This window comes from Falco rusticolus, chromosome 1, assembly GCF_015220075.1.
Source record: "Falco rusticolus isolate bFalRus1 chromosome 1, bFalRus1.pri, whole genome shotgun sequence".
Taxonomy (NCBI): domain Eukaryota; kingdom Metazoa; phylum Chordata; class Aves; order Falconiformes; family Falconidae; genus Falco; species Falco rusticolus.
This window is the reverse complement of record NC_051187.1, coordinates 67,666,455-67,683,307: the sequence shown is the minus strand read 5'-3', so window position 1 is coordinate 67,683,307 and position 16,853 is coordinate 67,666,455. Positions and strand designations below refer to the sequence as shown.

General features: G+C 40.4%; 1 protein-coding gene across 5 annotated transcripts in view; it reads left to right on the top strand.

Moving 5' to 3' along the window:
• CRACD (capping protein inhibiting regulator of actin dynamics) overlaps positions 1–16,853 on the top strand; it is a 131,876-nt gene that overhangs the window by 100,385 nt on the left and 14,638 nt on the right. For all 5 annotated transcript variants that reach the window (XM_037382519.1, XM_037382513.1, XM_037382527.1 and 2 more), the window contains 2 exons: positions 5,543–5,678; positions 15,446–15,610. In XM_037382519.1, coding sequence (XP_037238416.1) covers positions 5,559–5,678; positions 15,446–15,610 — 285 coding nt within the window. In that variant the 5' untranslated portion in view covers positions 5,543–5,558. The remainder of the gene's footprint in view (positions 1–5,542; positions 5,679–15,445; positions 15,611–16,853) is intronic.

The window sequence follows — 16,853 nt, the reverse complement described above, 5'->3', positions numbered from 1 at the left end:
GGGGTGCAGTCCCCCAGCAGTATATGCTGATGGAAGTCTGAACTGTAGTTCTCTGACTCTTTCCAGCAGCATTCTGGAGATGTAGCTGGCAGGGAAGCTTGTGTCAGTGTTTGCTCAGCCAAACCAGGAAGCTGTGTGAGGTTTTGAGTTTTGTTGGTTTGGGGTTTTTATTTGTAGTTACTCAGTCAGAACAGCTCTCTGAATTGTTTCATGTGAACCATAAGCATTAGGCAGGCACAAAATAAGCGATGGCAACATGCAGGGAAGAGGACAAAGGGAGAAAGTGTGATATCTCATCCAGTCCTGACTTGGAGTATCTAGACCTGACGGAAAATCACATCCTAAACAGATGATGATGCACAGCAGTGGATGGCTGATGGGGGTCCAAAGACCCATCAGTTTGCTGGTCATCATGGGAGAGAAGTAAGATTTTTCTTGAAGTCTCAGGAGGGTCCCATTCTGCTGTGAGTGATTTGTTTCACATTTCCTAGTTTCCTAGCATATGCAGACACCTCAGCAAGAATGAGTAATGGAAAGAGGAATTACTGCACAGACATTTTTGCAAGCCAAATCCATACATAGATACATTAGAACTATGATACTTCCGATATCTATGTAATCTGTTTTACCTGTGGCTTTGTGGGAATCTTCCAGAAGTCTGGAATACAACAGAAGATGTTCTCCCTTGCCAGGGGAACGAATTTATCAGCACTGAGTTAAACAAAGAGTCTGAGAAACAAACTTATTTTGTGCAGAAAAAAGCTATTTAGGCACATATCTAGGCACGAGATGTATTTGAGGCAACTCTTTACAGCTGAACAGTTAAACCTGGACTATGTGTCTACATCATGTACGTGGTCAAGATGTGATACGGTCCTTGTACTCCGTGTCTTGCTCTATTTCACACCCATTTGACACTACTGGTTTTTGTTATTTGTGAAAAACCTGTGGGATGGTGGGTCTGCTGTACTTTTATGCTCTTGAGGTGCCCTCAAGATAAAGACATGTCCTGGTGCATTCTTTTTGTGCTAAAGCCCATGTGTATCAAAGAACACCTCATACATTCTCAAAAACAGTAATTCTTAAGAATTTTGTCCTAATCAAAGAAGGTGAAAAGTATGTTAGTTTTGCTAAGAAACCAAGTATTCTGTCCTATCTTCAGGAATCTGAAGGAGGATACAGGTGTGGCAAAGAGAACTCCGACAACGAACGGAATTAAGTTTGCTTCAAGTATGAGAAAATTAGTTTTGAAAATTTGTGGTTTGGAACTGAAACTGGAACATGATACTTAGGTTGCAACACATCTTCAGAGAGAACATCTTTAAGGGTTTGCTAGAAGTGCTTTGTATTTTGGTATAGCACATCCATAATTCATTTAATTTAGTCAGGTTTCTGGAAGTGAGTCAGATGATGATTCAATTATTTTCAGCACAAACAGCCTCTGAAGTGTCATCGTTGATATTATCAACAGAAATGCTCATAAACTGATGCCACTGTTTTCCCACTTCTTTTGGAAGTGATATGGCAGTTTGAAACTGCAGCCCAGGTTTCTGTCATACCATGTATCTATTGAAAGCCATTTTTGATGTCCACAAGACTTTTAATTGAGGGGAGGACTTTCTGAAGCACAGCCTGTGGATGTGGATTGTGAGGATATTATATATAGGCTTCTGAGGAAAACTTCAGAGGTGGGAATGGTAGTAGCAGTGAAGGAAACTCAACTATTCATACTGTGTTGTGATTTAAAAGAAATTCAGTCTTTCTGAAAGTAGAACATGAGGAAAGTGAAAAAAAGAGGTGGAAAAAGGATCTTTCTGATATAATCTGTCAAACTCAGCTGCGAGGATTTGAAAGGGTGGTGGGCTCCAAGTGAGTAAAAATAAGACCTTTCAGAAAGTTCAAGTACCCTGGAAAGCACCTTAAATGCTATTTAAACTCACCCATAAAAGAAACTAGGTTACTACAATGTGTGAATTTTTCAATGTACTTTAGGCTACATAGACATTTAAGCAAAATTCTTAAAACATTTTTACTGGTTATTGGACATGTGGCTAGTAAAATCGCTCCGTCACCCAGTTCTGAAATATCCAGTACATCTGCAAAGAATTTTGAGGGGATAAGGTAGTGAGAAGTCTTGGGTTAATTCACCACAGGGTTTCTTGTGAATGTTTCATGTGTTCTGACAATTTGGAGCGTGTTTGTTTCGGTCGCAAGTTAATAGAAAAACAAAAGTGGACAAGAGCTTTCAAATACTTGGCCTCAGCTCTATGAACCAAAAACGTGTGATGCCATGTAATGAGCAAGTGCCTAAACCGAAAGCAGCTGGTGTATGGGAGAACACCAGAGAGATGCTGTACGTGCTTAGCATGGTCCTAACCTGCCATTGGTACCATTGTGAGCACTTGTCAAAGGTAGGATCGGAATTTCAGTGGTGATGTACGTAGGTACTCCCAAGCTGTTTCACATCACCTGCTGTCCCAAGGGAAGCTTTCAATAACATTTTAACAGGTCTGATCACGCTAGCCATAAACCCAAATCTGCACATAGCCAAAAGCTGGTGTACTGTGTATCTCAGTCAGGAGATTAATTGGATTAGTTCAGTCAGGAGGTGAGACCATCTCACTGATGGCATCCTCGGCTCAGTAGCATGATGGGGAAGATTTTTCATCTGCAGCCATGTCCCAGGCAGTCCACTAGCACTGACCTCAGCAGTTGCTCTTTTATCCCATTTCAGGGACTCAGATTATTGGGCAGTTCCCGCTGCCAGAGCATCCCTGCTGCTGGTCAGCTGGAGTTTTGAGGTTTGAGCTGCTAGCAAACCCTGTTCAGTTCAAAAGCTGCAGGTTGCTGTTCCCAACTTGAATATTAACAGACTCATCAGGAAGGTCGCGAATGACTTGCAAACAAGTCACTGAACTCTTTGGTGCCTGAATTGCAAACCTTGCCTACTAATTAGCTGTAACAATAGGAATAAACATGAGCTGTCTAATGTTAAGTATAAGGACGCCATCACACTGGACAGTAAAAGGGGAGAATGGTGTCATGTGCATGGTGAATAGCTGTGAGACAAAGCCACAAGCATCTGGGCCACAGAACTGCTGGAAAAATCTTTGGGAGAGGATCTTCTCTGGAGCGCAATATGGCCTGGGTTATGCATCCTCAGCAGCTCTCTCAACTCAAAGGTAAATAATAAACAATAAACTCCCACTGGCCTTGCCTTCTGCACCTGCAGCAGTTTCACATATTGAACCATGCAAATGTAGGAGGGGTTGGCATGGGCTGGTTTGTCAAATTTTGCATGTGCTGTGCAGTTTTGGTTGTGAATTCAGACTTTTTTGGCCCCTTGCTGAATGCAATGCTGGCACTTTCAATTCAACCGGACCTAAGTGGTTAAATGAAAAAAGCCAGCTTTCCCTCTGCTTCATGTCAAAGTACTCATTCTGCAAGCCAGGCCTGCTAGGGATTCATCTCTGTTTAAGGGGCATTTCTCAAACTGTGGTTCATGGGCTGATTCCTGGATGGCTAAAGAAGGCAGATATATTCCTATGCCACGCAATTTTACCACAGCTCTGTGTACAGGCTGAATCATGGTGTGGATTCAGGACACAAACCTTTTTAGAAGAGGATTTAAAAATATAATTTATGATTTCTCTAATAAAAGGTTTCTAAAAGAATGTGTTTTACCTTTAGCAGCCAAAGGCAATCTAGTTGTGGGTTTTGCTTTAAAAAAAATAAATCTAAAATGGAATATAGCATCAGTTAAAAGTTCCTTCTCTTTGACGGCTAAAACTGATGGCTGTGAAATATTGACCAGCTTTTCACTTGATTGTGTGCTGGTTTGTTTCAAATGAAGCATGTTGTTCAAATATTAATTCTGGATAAAAAATAGTTTTTCAGTGAGTCTGTGATTGCATGGAGGATGAAACGGTACAGAGAGCGGTGTGTGTTCTCCCCAAAAGCTTGGATTGATCATTTTGTGAGTGCAAATGTATTTTATAACGAGAGAGAGAGAGAGAGAGGTTGTGCGGGGCTTTTTTCCTATTCTTTTCAGGTTACCTGTAATAAATTTTGTAATAAAAGTCAAGAATAGTCAATCATTTAATCAGTTATAAAAGATTAATGTAGTCCTATATAACATTCTTTCATGGTAAGAAAATATTGCTGGTTTTGCTTTAAAAGATTATGTTAATAACCAGGAAAAAAAGTACATTCCAAACAGATATTTTTTTTCCAATGCATGAATAGAAATATCTTGAACACTTTATAAACAATTAGCACATTTTGCAAGGGAGAAAAAGATAAGATATTGATTTTCTTAAATATGTAAGGTTTTCATTTTTCTTGTGTTACTTAACCCTCTCTCTGGAAGTATCATCTTCCTTGCTTTTGCATTTGTTTAGAATGTTTTTATCACAGATAGAAAATTGTGTTGGTTAGATTGGTATAAAAAAAAAATATCTATTTTTTTTCCTCCAGATTGTTTATTTACTGAAGCTATAAATGGGTTCTATAGAGTTGCCAATAGGTTATTAAAAGGAGAGATTTAAGACTTCTGGGTTGTTCAGTTTTCTTCTACCGTGGCTTTTAACATATTTGTATTTTACCAGCTTTCTGCTTACCATGAAATATTCCAGGTGACACAAAACATGACTTTCAAACTCTAACATTTCCCCCCCCAGAATGCCCCCAAAACACCAAAGCTGCAACCCACAAACCTTTTTTTTTTTTTTAGTTCTTAGGTTTTTTGATAAGCCTTTAAAATCTCCAAGAAATTAAATCACTTTTTGTTGAATCCCTTTACCTGTGGATTTTGAGCAGAGCCATATAACTAGGTCAATTGCGATGCAGCCTCATCCTTGGCACCCGTACCTAGTTGAACAGTAACATGTGGGCATCTCACTCTTTGTAGCTACTCAAACCCACACTCAAACCCACATGGGTTGGTGTAATATGCTTCTTATCAGTTTAGGGGTTTGATGATAACATTTTATTGTCAGTGTGATCATACTGGTGATAGAAACAGCTAAGCAATCAGCCAAAAAGAGCTAAAGCTAGCTCTTTAGAAATAGATTGCTAGAATGTTTTACCTCTTTCTGTGTTATAGGGCTGCCTTTGCTTGGGACCTGCTGTCTTTGACTAAGAATGACAGCAGGTCCCAAGCATTGGGACTAAGCACAAATGCAGGCTTTCTTAAATATGCAGCTGGTAATGTGTACATCATCATCATCTACTCTGTATCCTAAAAATAACATTTAGATTTGAGACTTCTAAGGAAAATCAATTGAACTTCTCAATGCGCCTATTAAAAACACCCCGCTCTATCTCCTTCCAAGGAGGAAAATTGTGCCTGAAGGAATCGTATACCTCTGTTAAACTTTTTATAACAGAATATGTTTGGATGCATCTCTGCTGAGAATGTTCAAATTTTTTACATAGAAGGCAAAAGAGTGGGAAAATCTATACAGCAGGGCAGCTATGACACGAAGGGTAACTCTCATAAATTAATTGCCGTGCTCATTTACTTTTTAACTGTGTTTTACAGGTCCTCCCATTATTCTATGGGCAGTCGAGCTTTTTCCCATGACAGTATTTTTATACCTGATGGGAGAACGGAGAGTGAACAGGCCATCCAAGCAATGTCACAGGAGAACGTTTTAGGAAAAGTCAAAACTCTTCAGGTAAGAAATTGTAAGTGGGAAAAATACTTAAAATGTGGTGGGAAATGGTCTCTAGAATGTGTTAAATATGGATAAAGGTAGATTGCTTTTCCAATAGCCTTGGGGCAGTTTCTCAGCAATGTAAGTTGTCTTGCCAAAAGACATATGAATAAATCAGATAATCTGCAGAAGATCTAGATTTTGGTCTTGAAAGGTATGGAAGTGATGCTGCAAGCAAATCTACAGAAATGTCTGCATCTTGTGGAACTCTCTGGAATTGAACTCCTGGTTTTGGCATGTCCTGATCTTGATGCCCAAGACCTACAGACATGGCATTGAGTGAAAAAATGAGGGTGGTGTTGGTGGCAGGGAATGGCATGCAGAGTGAGACTTCTTTGCAAAGCTGATTTAATTATCCTTTTATATGTATTGCATTTTTTTTCTCCTTCATTTTCTGCCTGTCCTTTTGGTCGTTCTCGTGACAGGTGGAAATGCTTATCTCTCCAAAGCAAACAGCACATAAGTAACTACAGAAACAACACATTTGGGTATTTTCTTCTGAAGAGTTTGATGTGACCTGCTTTCCCTTCTTTTCTAGAACTCTGTCCCATTAGTGCTCTTACTAATGCTTCGGTTTACTTCTTGTACATCTGTAAGATTCCCAGCTGTGTTCTAGACCTTGAAAGAGCTGTCCTTCAGAAACATGTCTCAGTTTATTGCTCAGGATGCTGACATGTCCTGTCCAAATGCTGATAATTTTTTGATGCTGTGCAAGTGCCGTTACCCTATAGCTAACTAGTAAAATTTAATTGATTTCTTGTACATCCGAAATAAACTCCCAGTCCATCTTTTCTGGAGAGTGAGAGGTCATGCACAGTAGACAGATCTGACCTTCAGGATGAAATTATTCCTTTTTCCTACCTGGTGCTGTCAGCACACAGAGCACCTGAACAGCATTAGCTGTGCTGACTGTGGATGAACTTTGAAGCAGAAACCACACTAGGACAGCTCCAATTTCTCTGTGCTGGTTTTACACCTTAAATTTCCCTGGGTCAGGTAGATTTGATGCATGCTACTTTCCAGACTGGAGACCATTATATTTTAACTGACTGCTGACTCTGGGCAAAGATGTAGTTGGACCCGTCTTGCAGAATGCTTGAGTCTCGTTTGGATACAAAGCCCACTGACTTCTGCAGGGAGCTGTGCCCTTCCTATCTGTTGGATCTGTTGTCTTGGCTTCAGTACCTAAGCTTTCCTCTGAATAATTTTTCACTTTGTAGGAAATGGGAGAAGCCACTCCTAACTCACCTTATAATTCCCAATGGAAATTATTGCCTTCACTAAACTCAGAGACATGATAAAAAGTACAGTCACTGCAGTTGCTAACAACCATCTTCACACAGTAAATGGTAACTCAAGAAAAAGCAAAAATAGTCACAACTTGGTGACAACTTGGAAGTCACAAAATAAACAGCCAGTGATAATGCTCTTGCTTGTGTGAACTCTGCATAAGCCTTTTTTTGGTGTGGTTAACCTGCATGTATTTTAAGGGGAAATGTTGTTTCAGCTGCTTGATGTCAAAAGGGTGCTTGCCTTTTTATTTAAAATTGAAGGACACTAGTTTTATAATTTTAGTATAGCTGCAACCCAACCTGTTACAACATCCCCAACTCAGCTTTTCCCACTCTGCTGCTAATGGTGATATCCAGAGCAACTTGTTCGATCAGAAAGGCAATGCATAATAGACTGTAAATGACACTTCTATATACATGTTTACACAAAAGTTACATATTCATCTAAATGTCCATCGATTATTTTTTTTTTAATAATGCCACAGAAAGGCTCCTTATACCATGCCCAGGGCCAGTTCTTTCATCTGCAAAACTTGATGCCCATCATGTAACTGTCCCCATTTCCCTAGTCATGATTTCTGCAACTGTTCCGTGAATTTTAGGAAAAGATCATGCCAAAATCCCACTGCACATTTTAGGTTGACCTTACAGTTGAGTCTCAGGTCTGACTAGTTATTGGGAGGGACTGTCATTCCTGTCTGAAGGTTTTATGCACTCCATAGCCCATCCTTTTTTTTCTGCTGTAGTACTCTAAAAGGATACTGTGTTTGCTGTGTGATTTTGCAGTCACAGAAAGCACAGAAAAAACAGTTATGAGAAGCTTGTATCTACTTCAAAATCCCTTTCTGCAAGCTCACTCCCACTGGGAACTTCTGTATTTCTTCAAGTGGTGGAACAAGAGGAGGCAGTCATCTCTTCTGAAGAGTGCTCCACTCCTTAAAACCAATGCTATGGCCAGCTCCTGGTCTCAAGTCATTGCTATGCCACCAGCATTACTGTGGGTTTTGCCCAGGCTTGTATGTCATGGTGGAAGCACAACATTTCCAGCTTCTATTTGTCTGGCAAGATTCCCCTTAGTAAAGAAGTGTTGCCAGGATTCAGAGCCCTGTGCTGGCTCTGAGCTTCCTGTATTCCAAATGGAGATCAAAAGCTTTGCAAATTTTAACCTTTTTCAGGATTTTTTTGGGGGTGGTACAGAGAACATTCCTGGAAAACCTAAATCTTTTTTGGAAGAGGCACTGCTTACAAGCCCAACTGAAAACATGATGGAAAGGGTTTTGAAATCAGAATAGAAACACAAGCCATTTAATACTGATGGTGCTGGATCTCATTCTGCTGACCACCAAAGTGTTTCCCTCTTTTTGTCTTGCATTTCTGCTGACTTTGGTGTGTTGATAAACCCACAAAAAATGTTGTGTCATGGTGCAAAACTCTGTAGCAGCCTGGGCAGCTGGCCAGCATATGAACTGGTTCAGCTTCTTATTGTAAGAATTCTTCCTTTCTGATTATGCGTGCAAAGTAAATTAGTTCTTTCTGGAATAGCTCTAATTTCTTTTTATTGATTTTCAGATTGGCAGCATTCATCTTATCAGGCTTTCTGTAAATGGATTTGGTCATGTTCAAAGGTTTTATTGTGTGCTAGAAGTCAGGCTGAGAAAGGCCTGACTCCTTGTTAACCTCCTATAGCCCTTGTGTACCCTGGAGTTATTTTGTGTTGGCTCAAGCCATCTGCTGTTGTAAAAGCAATCTTTTCCTTGCCCTTTGGATCTGCCAAGATTTATCATTACCTAGTTTTTAAGATCCAGTGTAGAAAGCCAGCCTGAACCTTCTCCTACAAAGAGATGATACCTGGGCACTGGTACTCTTAACACTGAACTCATTTAGTTTCTTGGATCTAGTGCTTTACTTCTCGTACAGGACTGTGAATGAGACACAAGAAATGTTTAAAATCTAAGTCTAGCGCTGTGTCAGAAGAAACCCAAAAGAAAGTCAGGGAGCTTGTTTTTACACCCTTCCCTTTCATAGGTAAGTGGGTTGTTTTTTTCCTGCATCAATGTGTTAGATACATTTCCTCACATTTTGCAGCTGTGACTCTTCTTCATACTACTGATTTTTGTCAGAAACGGTCAGGAAATGAACAGAAGACAGGTTTTGTTTCAGACCCACAAAAACTGTAGCGAGTAAAATGGAAACTTGTTTTGAGTGTTAGTATCTTGATGCATCGAAGCCATTATCCCCCTTTTGCTGCGACAACGCTGTGGTGTGGCACTGCTGCTGCCTCTGCGGGCAGGACGATAGCCTGTTCTCTGCCTCTTGACGTCACCAAAAGTATACGAGGTCATCTGGCATCCATGAGGCTGTGGCACTCAGCTGCAAGAAATATTAAAGGTTGGCTATGGCGTATGGCTTATTGCATTGAGGAACCACTGGGCTACTGTTTCATGTGGCCATGTGGTTTAAAACAAATAAACCCTCTGCTCTGTAAATTTGTAAAACACCCATTTATTAAACAGATTTTAATTACGATAAAACACGTCTTGGGAATCCAGACTTCTTGGTCAAATTCTAAAGGGCCACTTTTTAAATTCACATTTCCCTGGCTTTGTAATGACAAATGTCCCCAGTTATTTTTTTCCTGTCAGACCTAAGGACAGTTTAGTTTTGGATGCTACTTCTTTTAGGTTAGTTAACGTACTTTAACTAATTATCAAGCTGGTGCTTCCCCTATTGTGCATTGCACATCTGTATTCTACCAGCCATTCCCATTGTTATTTCTGTTTGATATTGCCCAGATCTCAACAAGGCTACAAAGTCTTTGCTGAACCTCAAAGCTATTAACTTTCAACTTGATGCTCTGCATTTTGTAGAATCAGGAGTGAATTTTCACTGCATGATTGCCCAGCTTTGTACAATTAATTTCTTTGTTGCCAATATTTTCTAGTGCCACTGCAGCCTAATTGTTTTCTTTATATTTGACAATTGTTTTCACTTTATAAACAGAATTTATCACTTTTTTCTTAATCATTCTAGCATTTCCAGAGCAGACCTTTTTCCTATGATCATAGTAAGCCCTGGAAATGAGTTTCCATTTTCCTTCCTTACATCTGCTTTGCTTTCGGTACTCTGCAAGGAGACACTCGGGTGACAAATGCCACGGATCCTGTACATATCTTCAGGCTGCTCCAGAAAGTCTTGTTCTTAACACATAAGCGTGTAAATGGTCTATTGCCACTGTATCTGAAATCTTCATTTGCATCTGGATTTGCTGTAAATATGTATCTCTTTAGATCATGTACAGTTTGTTTCTTCACCATCCTTCTATTCTGGATTCTCCCAAAATCTTTCTTGAAGTATAGTGCCCTAAATCACACGCTGCTCCAGCAATGGCAAGTGGAATAGTTCCCTTCCTGCATCTTATGTACAAAATATCTGTGGTAATACTTATTTTCCTCTTTTTCAGTAGGTTTACATGTTAATTTTACATCTAGTTTACTTTCTAAAGCTTCCAGCTATACCAATATAACCTTACATGATGCTTTCCAGTTTTGCTCTATTAATTTTTTAATTATTTTGTAATTGCTTATGTGAAGTGTTTTGCTTGTTTAGATATGCTGCAGATTTTCCTGTTTGGATAAAGAAGTGGACTCACTTCCATAGAAAGAACAATTAATGTAAACTGTTTTTTTAGTCTAAAAAAGAAATTATAAGAGGCAGAATATGGTAGAGATACATGAAATCATGTGTGGAATTGAGAAAATGAATAGAGGACAATTATTCAGTCTTTCACAGCATGAGAACGTGTGAGTATCAGTTGAAAACAGTAGCACTTTCAAACCAAAAAACAAATATTTCTTTATGCATAGCTGGACTGCAGAACTCATTGTCATACAGCACTGTTATTAATGAAATATTTACAAAAGTTCAAAGAGCAATGTAACAAATTCATACAAGAAAAGTTCCCAACTGGCTATTGACCCGCAGATTCCTCAGATGTCACAAGTCACTGGAGCATTTACAAGGAAAATCTCTGTATGTGCTCACCCTGTTCTTAAATATTCCCAAGATGTTGGATTTTTGAGCCGCTGTGAGAGACTGTACAGGACCAAGTGGAATTTCAACAGTATGGCTATTCTTAGGATGTGTATTATTGATTACTTCATTATTTCACAATTATATATTACTAGAGAACATAATTCCATTTATTTATATACCTGGGCATTGCAGACAGACCTGAAAAATAGGTACTTGAGTTGAAGGCAAAATATGACAAGCATTTCTTGTAAGACTTGTTTGAATGGAATCAGCTGAATTAATCCACTTTTTTTTTAGTGATTTTTTACTGAACAGAGCAAACAGCTCAGTGGATCCAGTTTTGGATTCACTCCAGGCATAGAGCTGTAAGAACGATGTGGTTTTGAGGGGTTGAATCCAACATGCATGCGAGCAGGCATGTACACAGAAGAGGAGCCAAACTGGAGTGAAAGAGGAGATGTACAGCCCAGCCTGGGCTCTCTGCCGATTAATATGGAAAGTTTGTTCTGTGGCATTTCCTATGCAAACACAAAGACTGCCTTGAAAGTCTAAGCTTTTTAATTTGCTGCAGGAGCCAACCAATGCAGAGCAATTTAACTTACGAGTTTTATTTCTGAAGTTACTAATGGTAAGCTGGGCTCAAGGTTCAGTTAAATAGCATCCTATTTTAGCAAATTATTTTGCATGAAATTAAAGTGGGCCTGTGTCGTGGTCCGCTTACTGAGGAAGATATAAAAAATCAGATGACTACAAACTTTTAAAATTTTTTGCAAAATTCCCAGTATTTCTTTGCTTTTATTAGATGTGCAGCCCTGCCCTTCACCTCGCTTTAATGGTACCGCACAGACAGCCACCTGGGTTGGGTGCGAATAGACAAACTCTCATGTATGTCTTAAATCTTACAGAAAAAAATGGGGGATGAGGTAAAACTGGTCTGGAGCACAGTTTGGTGATGTGCGTGTGGTCCCTCCAGCTGCTGTTTCATGGTATAATTGTCATACGTGGTAGCTGTGCTGAGAGCGGTCAGTAAGTCCTGTGGAAATACCCATCCACTGGCTGCAGACTGGAGGGCTGGGAAAGCCCTTTGGAGTTGATAAGGCTGGAAGTGGAAGGTGCAAGCAGCAAATGGTCATCTCTTTCCTTCTGTTTCTAGCTGACACCTAGATTTCAGAGCAAGGTGGTGATTTCTGGCTGGTAAATTCCAAGTTGTCTTGCACAAACCAAAAGAGACCAGGGTCACCGATATGCATCTATGCAGATTTCCACAAAGACATTTAAACACATGACTGTGCAATGGTAGAAGTACAAAATGTCATGCCTGCAACTTCTAATGACCAGCGTGGCAGATAATCCTCCTTAAGCAACCATCACCCACATGCTGTCAGCTCAAGGAATTCTCAAGTACAGAGGATTTATAGATTTGTGTTCAGGAATATGTGTCTAACCAACACTCTTGAGAAATTTAAAGCAGATGCTCCTTGTCAAGGAATAGGACCCCTTCTCAATGGCCTTGCAGCTTAAATTGATGCCTCTCTCCATCTCTGGGTTAGACTATCTCTGTGTGTTCTTCCAGGTAAAAGTTGTAGGTTTTTTCTTTCATGGGTGATGCACTTTTAGGGTTTTTATGATTGGTAGAGAATATATCTGTATGAATTCTTCTGAGAGAGGATACTTGCATTGTAGTTACAGTATAAGCACATTTTAAAAAGAACAAGGAGCAGGTTTAACATTGGTCTTTGAAAGCAATAAGAATAAATTTGCTCAGTGGTAACTCTAAGCTATCTGAGATTTTGACACTTGGTATTCAACATCACTTTTGGAGATTAGAATGCACTGAAAGAAACTGGCCAGTGGAGAACTATTAGTGGAGCTTTTTTTTGAGGTAAATTTGTTCAAAAAAGGCCAATAAATAAATAACACAGAGAAGAGCCTTATGTCCTGGAAGGAATGAGAGGGCTACTAGAATTTCTTCTTCAATTTTCAAACTCATTTATGCAAGTCTGAAAAAACAAACTTTTAAAACTTTGAATTAATTAAAAAAACCCCAAAACAAACAAACAAACAAAACCCCAAAACCCCAAAACTGTGTACAGTCCATAAATATTGAGGATGGTCTGTTTCCTGGAAATATCAGGAAAATAACATTTTAAACTTTTATATACACAAATATACATTTTTACAGCAGAGCCCTCAAGCATCCTTGATGACAATTAAAAAGGCCATTCTTTCCCAAGCATAGACCATTCCCACAACAGCTCCATCACTAGACAAATGTCACTGTGCATTGCACTCTCACTAGATCAAGAACTTAATCAGAAGATCAAGAGAATAGCACACCAGCCCTTCCTCCAACACACACTGCAAGCCATATATGTACAGGCACACATGTTCTCACCATAGGACAGATGTACAAATCCTTTGTTTCTTGGCTAGTTGCTCAGGTAATGCTGGTGGTTCCAGTTTTCTGCCTGGGAGAACTATTTGTCTAGGAATATGACTTTAGGAAGAATAAAGGAACAGCCTTAACTTAAAAACCACATTATCAGATTAAGAAACTGTTCTGAAGTAATTTGCTACTATCATCAGAGGACCTGCAGGAATAAAGCAGAATTACAGCCTTCACATGATCTAATACAGACCCATTTGCTCTCTCCAGCTCCCATTTATGCAATGGAAACACGTAACATTGCAAGTCAGAGAGCTGCACTACTAACATGAAAGCCTGGAAGGACTTGGTGAAACCCTTGCCTTTAGACAATGGATGCACTGCCAGTAATCTAGGCAGGAATAAAACTCTGCCATGCAGAACTGCCCTCTATGCCAAAATGATGTACTAGATCAATTTCATTACTTTCTGCCAAAACCCAAATGGGCATAAATAATGCATAACTTGATGAGGAGGCCGAGAAACTGTTCTAATGAGGTGTCTCTGCATGTACTTTTTGTCTTAATAGTTCAACACAGAAATCTGGTAATATTTTGTGGTAATGTGGATAAACTTTGTGTAAGAGTCTAGTCCACTGGGCAGTGATGGCCAGCGAGACTGATCTGACCTGGACACTTTTAGAGGTCCATCTGTTGCTACTAAAGCTTTCCTTCCCTTGCCAACTGCCCACCTAAGCCGCACTACTGATTCTGTGCTATGGGGAAAAAAAAATACTCTTTTGTTCTACGTGCTGTCTACTCCAATCTTCTGCAGTTCTCAGCAGCAAACTTGTGTCAGGGGTCCGTGTACATGCCTGATATCCCCACTGAATAGAAGCTTCACAGTTGAACTGAGTATCACTGAGCTGTAGATGTTCATAATAAGGTAGGTTAGAAGTGGGAGATCTCCTTTGGAAAATCTTCTGTGCTTGACAGAGTAAAGCAGGAAAATAACTCCATGGTGTCTTCCTTCCTGAGAATGATTTCCTGAAGTATTTCATGTCAAAAATCTATCAATAAATGTTCCTTACTCCATTTGTTCCTTCTAGAGAATTTCTTCTAACTCTTTTGCAAAAAGTTCACTTCCAAAGACTGCATGGTATATGTCTGGTATATGTCTCTGCATTAGCCAGGGCTGCAATTTCCCTAATTCACCCTGTCAGAGGACAGATATTGTATACTACTTACTTTACTCATCTTACGCTTGATATAATTCGAGATTACTTTCTTGTAACCCTTGAGAGGAGATTACTTCAACAAGGAAAATAAATGGTGGGAAATCTCTTTTATCCATTCATCTACTGCGTGTCCCCTGCATAAACTTCTTTGTGCAAAAGCAGTGATGTGGCAGTGCACGTGAGCATGGGCAGACAGGAGGTTGTGTATTGTTCCTACGAAACCAAGCATCAAAAAGAAGCTGGGCTTCCTCTCCTTTGTGGATTTGCTTCCTCTAAGGCATAAACCTTATGACTAAACATTACAGTAAGGATATCTTTAAGAACTCTGGATGCGTGAGATGCAGGGTTTGGGGGCTGAAGCAGAAAAATGTTGCCTACTGGGGCAGTTTTAGTTTCTCAGTGTATGCTCGGCTCATCATCTTATTTCTTTGCAACAGTAAGGCTTTGGTTCTATAAATAAGTCTTAACCTAGGACATAGATTAAAAAAAGAGAAGGAATGTTTTGAAATTCACAGTAAGTCTGCAAAAGTTGGCAACACTGACAAGAACTCAAGTTGATCATCCAAAATCAGAAATCATGTGTTAATTCCTGACCTTGATCACTTTGCAGGGAGAAGGAAAAGGAGTGCCCACCATATTGCAGCAACATGAGCCTCAAGTTGATTTTTATTGTCCAGAGTCAGAAGTTGCCCTAGATGCTTCTGTGCAGCTTTCAGGTGGAGAAGTGGCACACGCTAGATTTGGCTTGTTTTGCTCATGATATAAATACCTCTTTTTTGGTTTTTCTTTTCTTGTTTTTCAGCAACAGTTGGCCAAGAATATAAAATTTGGGCAGCCTCCGCAAATGACAGTTTCTGTGAGGACCATGGGGGAGGCAAACGGCAGTGTAGAAGAGGATGTGTTGCTCAGTGGCCCCATGGAGACTGAGACTCAACAGGACGCAGTGATCTCAGACAGTAGCAATAAAGTAAGCACTTTAAATTGATGTATTCATGGCATTACAGCAGTACTAGTTCACTGGGGCGTAGCAGGTGTCTCAAGTGAGGCGTAGCTGAGCTCAGCAGGCAGGGTTATGTGTGTGGGATCTCTCAGCTTGTGCTTCTCGGACTGGTGAGAAGCGTGTGCTCCTGGCATGCTGAGCCATGTCCCACAGAATTACCAGTGTGAATGCTTGCTCTGAACTTCCAGCAGCGCAGACGTCACTTGCAAGAAGACAGGAAAATTTTCTGAGACAGAAAATGACTTGAAATATGGACTTCCCAACATGGAAACATGGCATTAAATGGGAAAAAGGAAAGTAATTGCAAAATGAGAGGAGTCTGGAGCCTAAATCTGTAAAATCCTGGGTTTTGAAGGTAAATATCCATATTTCTCATGTAGAGGAACCAAAGCCATAGAAGGGGGAGAAGCATTTTGAGAATACTCCCTAAATCTAAATGGCCAGTATAATTCAGATAAATCTTCATGGATAATTTGAATAATTAGACACCAGGAACTGTGGGCATTCAGGTGTCCAGAAGGGTCTTCTTCAGACAGTGAAGAAACACAGTGAGTGACGGAAGCTCTTTGGAAATTCCCTAAGGCGAGACTGGTTCTGTGTGTAGCTGGGATGGCTGAAGGGAGCGTGGGGGACAGAGGGACATCCTCCCCTGCCTGGCAGAAGCTGACTTTGTGCCGGGGAGCCCTTGGGGAAGGCTTGCAGCAACCCACCGTGCACATGCAGCCCTTAAGATCCTGGAGGGACACCGGGGCATGAGCCTCTGCTCGCGTTGATTAACTCTAGCACTAGCTGTGTGAAATGCAAAGGCAGTAAGTGTCTTCTGCAGCTCATGCCTATATTCAGCCAGACACACAGAGAGGAGATTTATGGCTGAGGTGGCCCAAATTCTTCAGTCTGTAAAGAGCAACATAGCTTCTCTGTGACCGCTTCCTTCGTGGCTGTGGTTGGATCTGTCAGGGAGCCAGGCGTTTAGGTAGGACCTGCACACTCGCACCTGTCCTTCTGCAGTCTGGAAGGATAAAAATGAAGCCGAAGTAAGGTACATTTTTTCTGCTTCACAAATGCTCCTTTCTGAAGCAGTCAAAGTGAATCAAGAGCATCCTGCATGCTTCAGAGCACAAAGACTGCAGTGGGACTGTGGACAGGCTTTGGCTATGCACTGTGGTACTAGCCGAGGCTGAGGCCAACATAGATTCTCTTCGCACAGCCT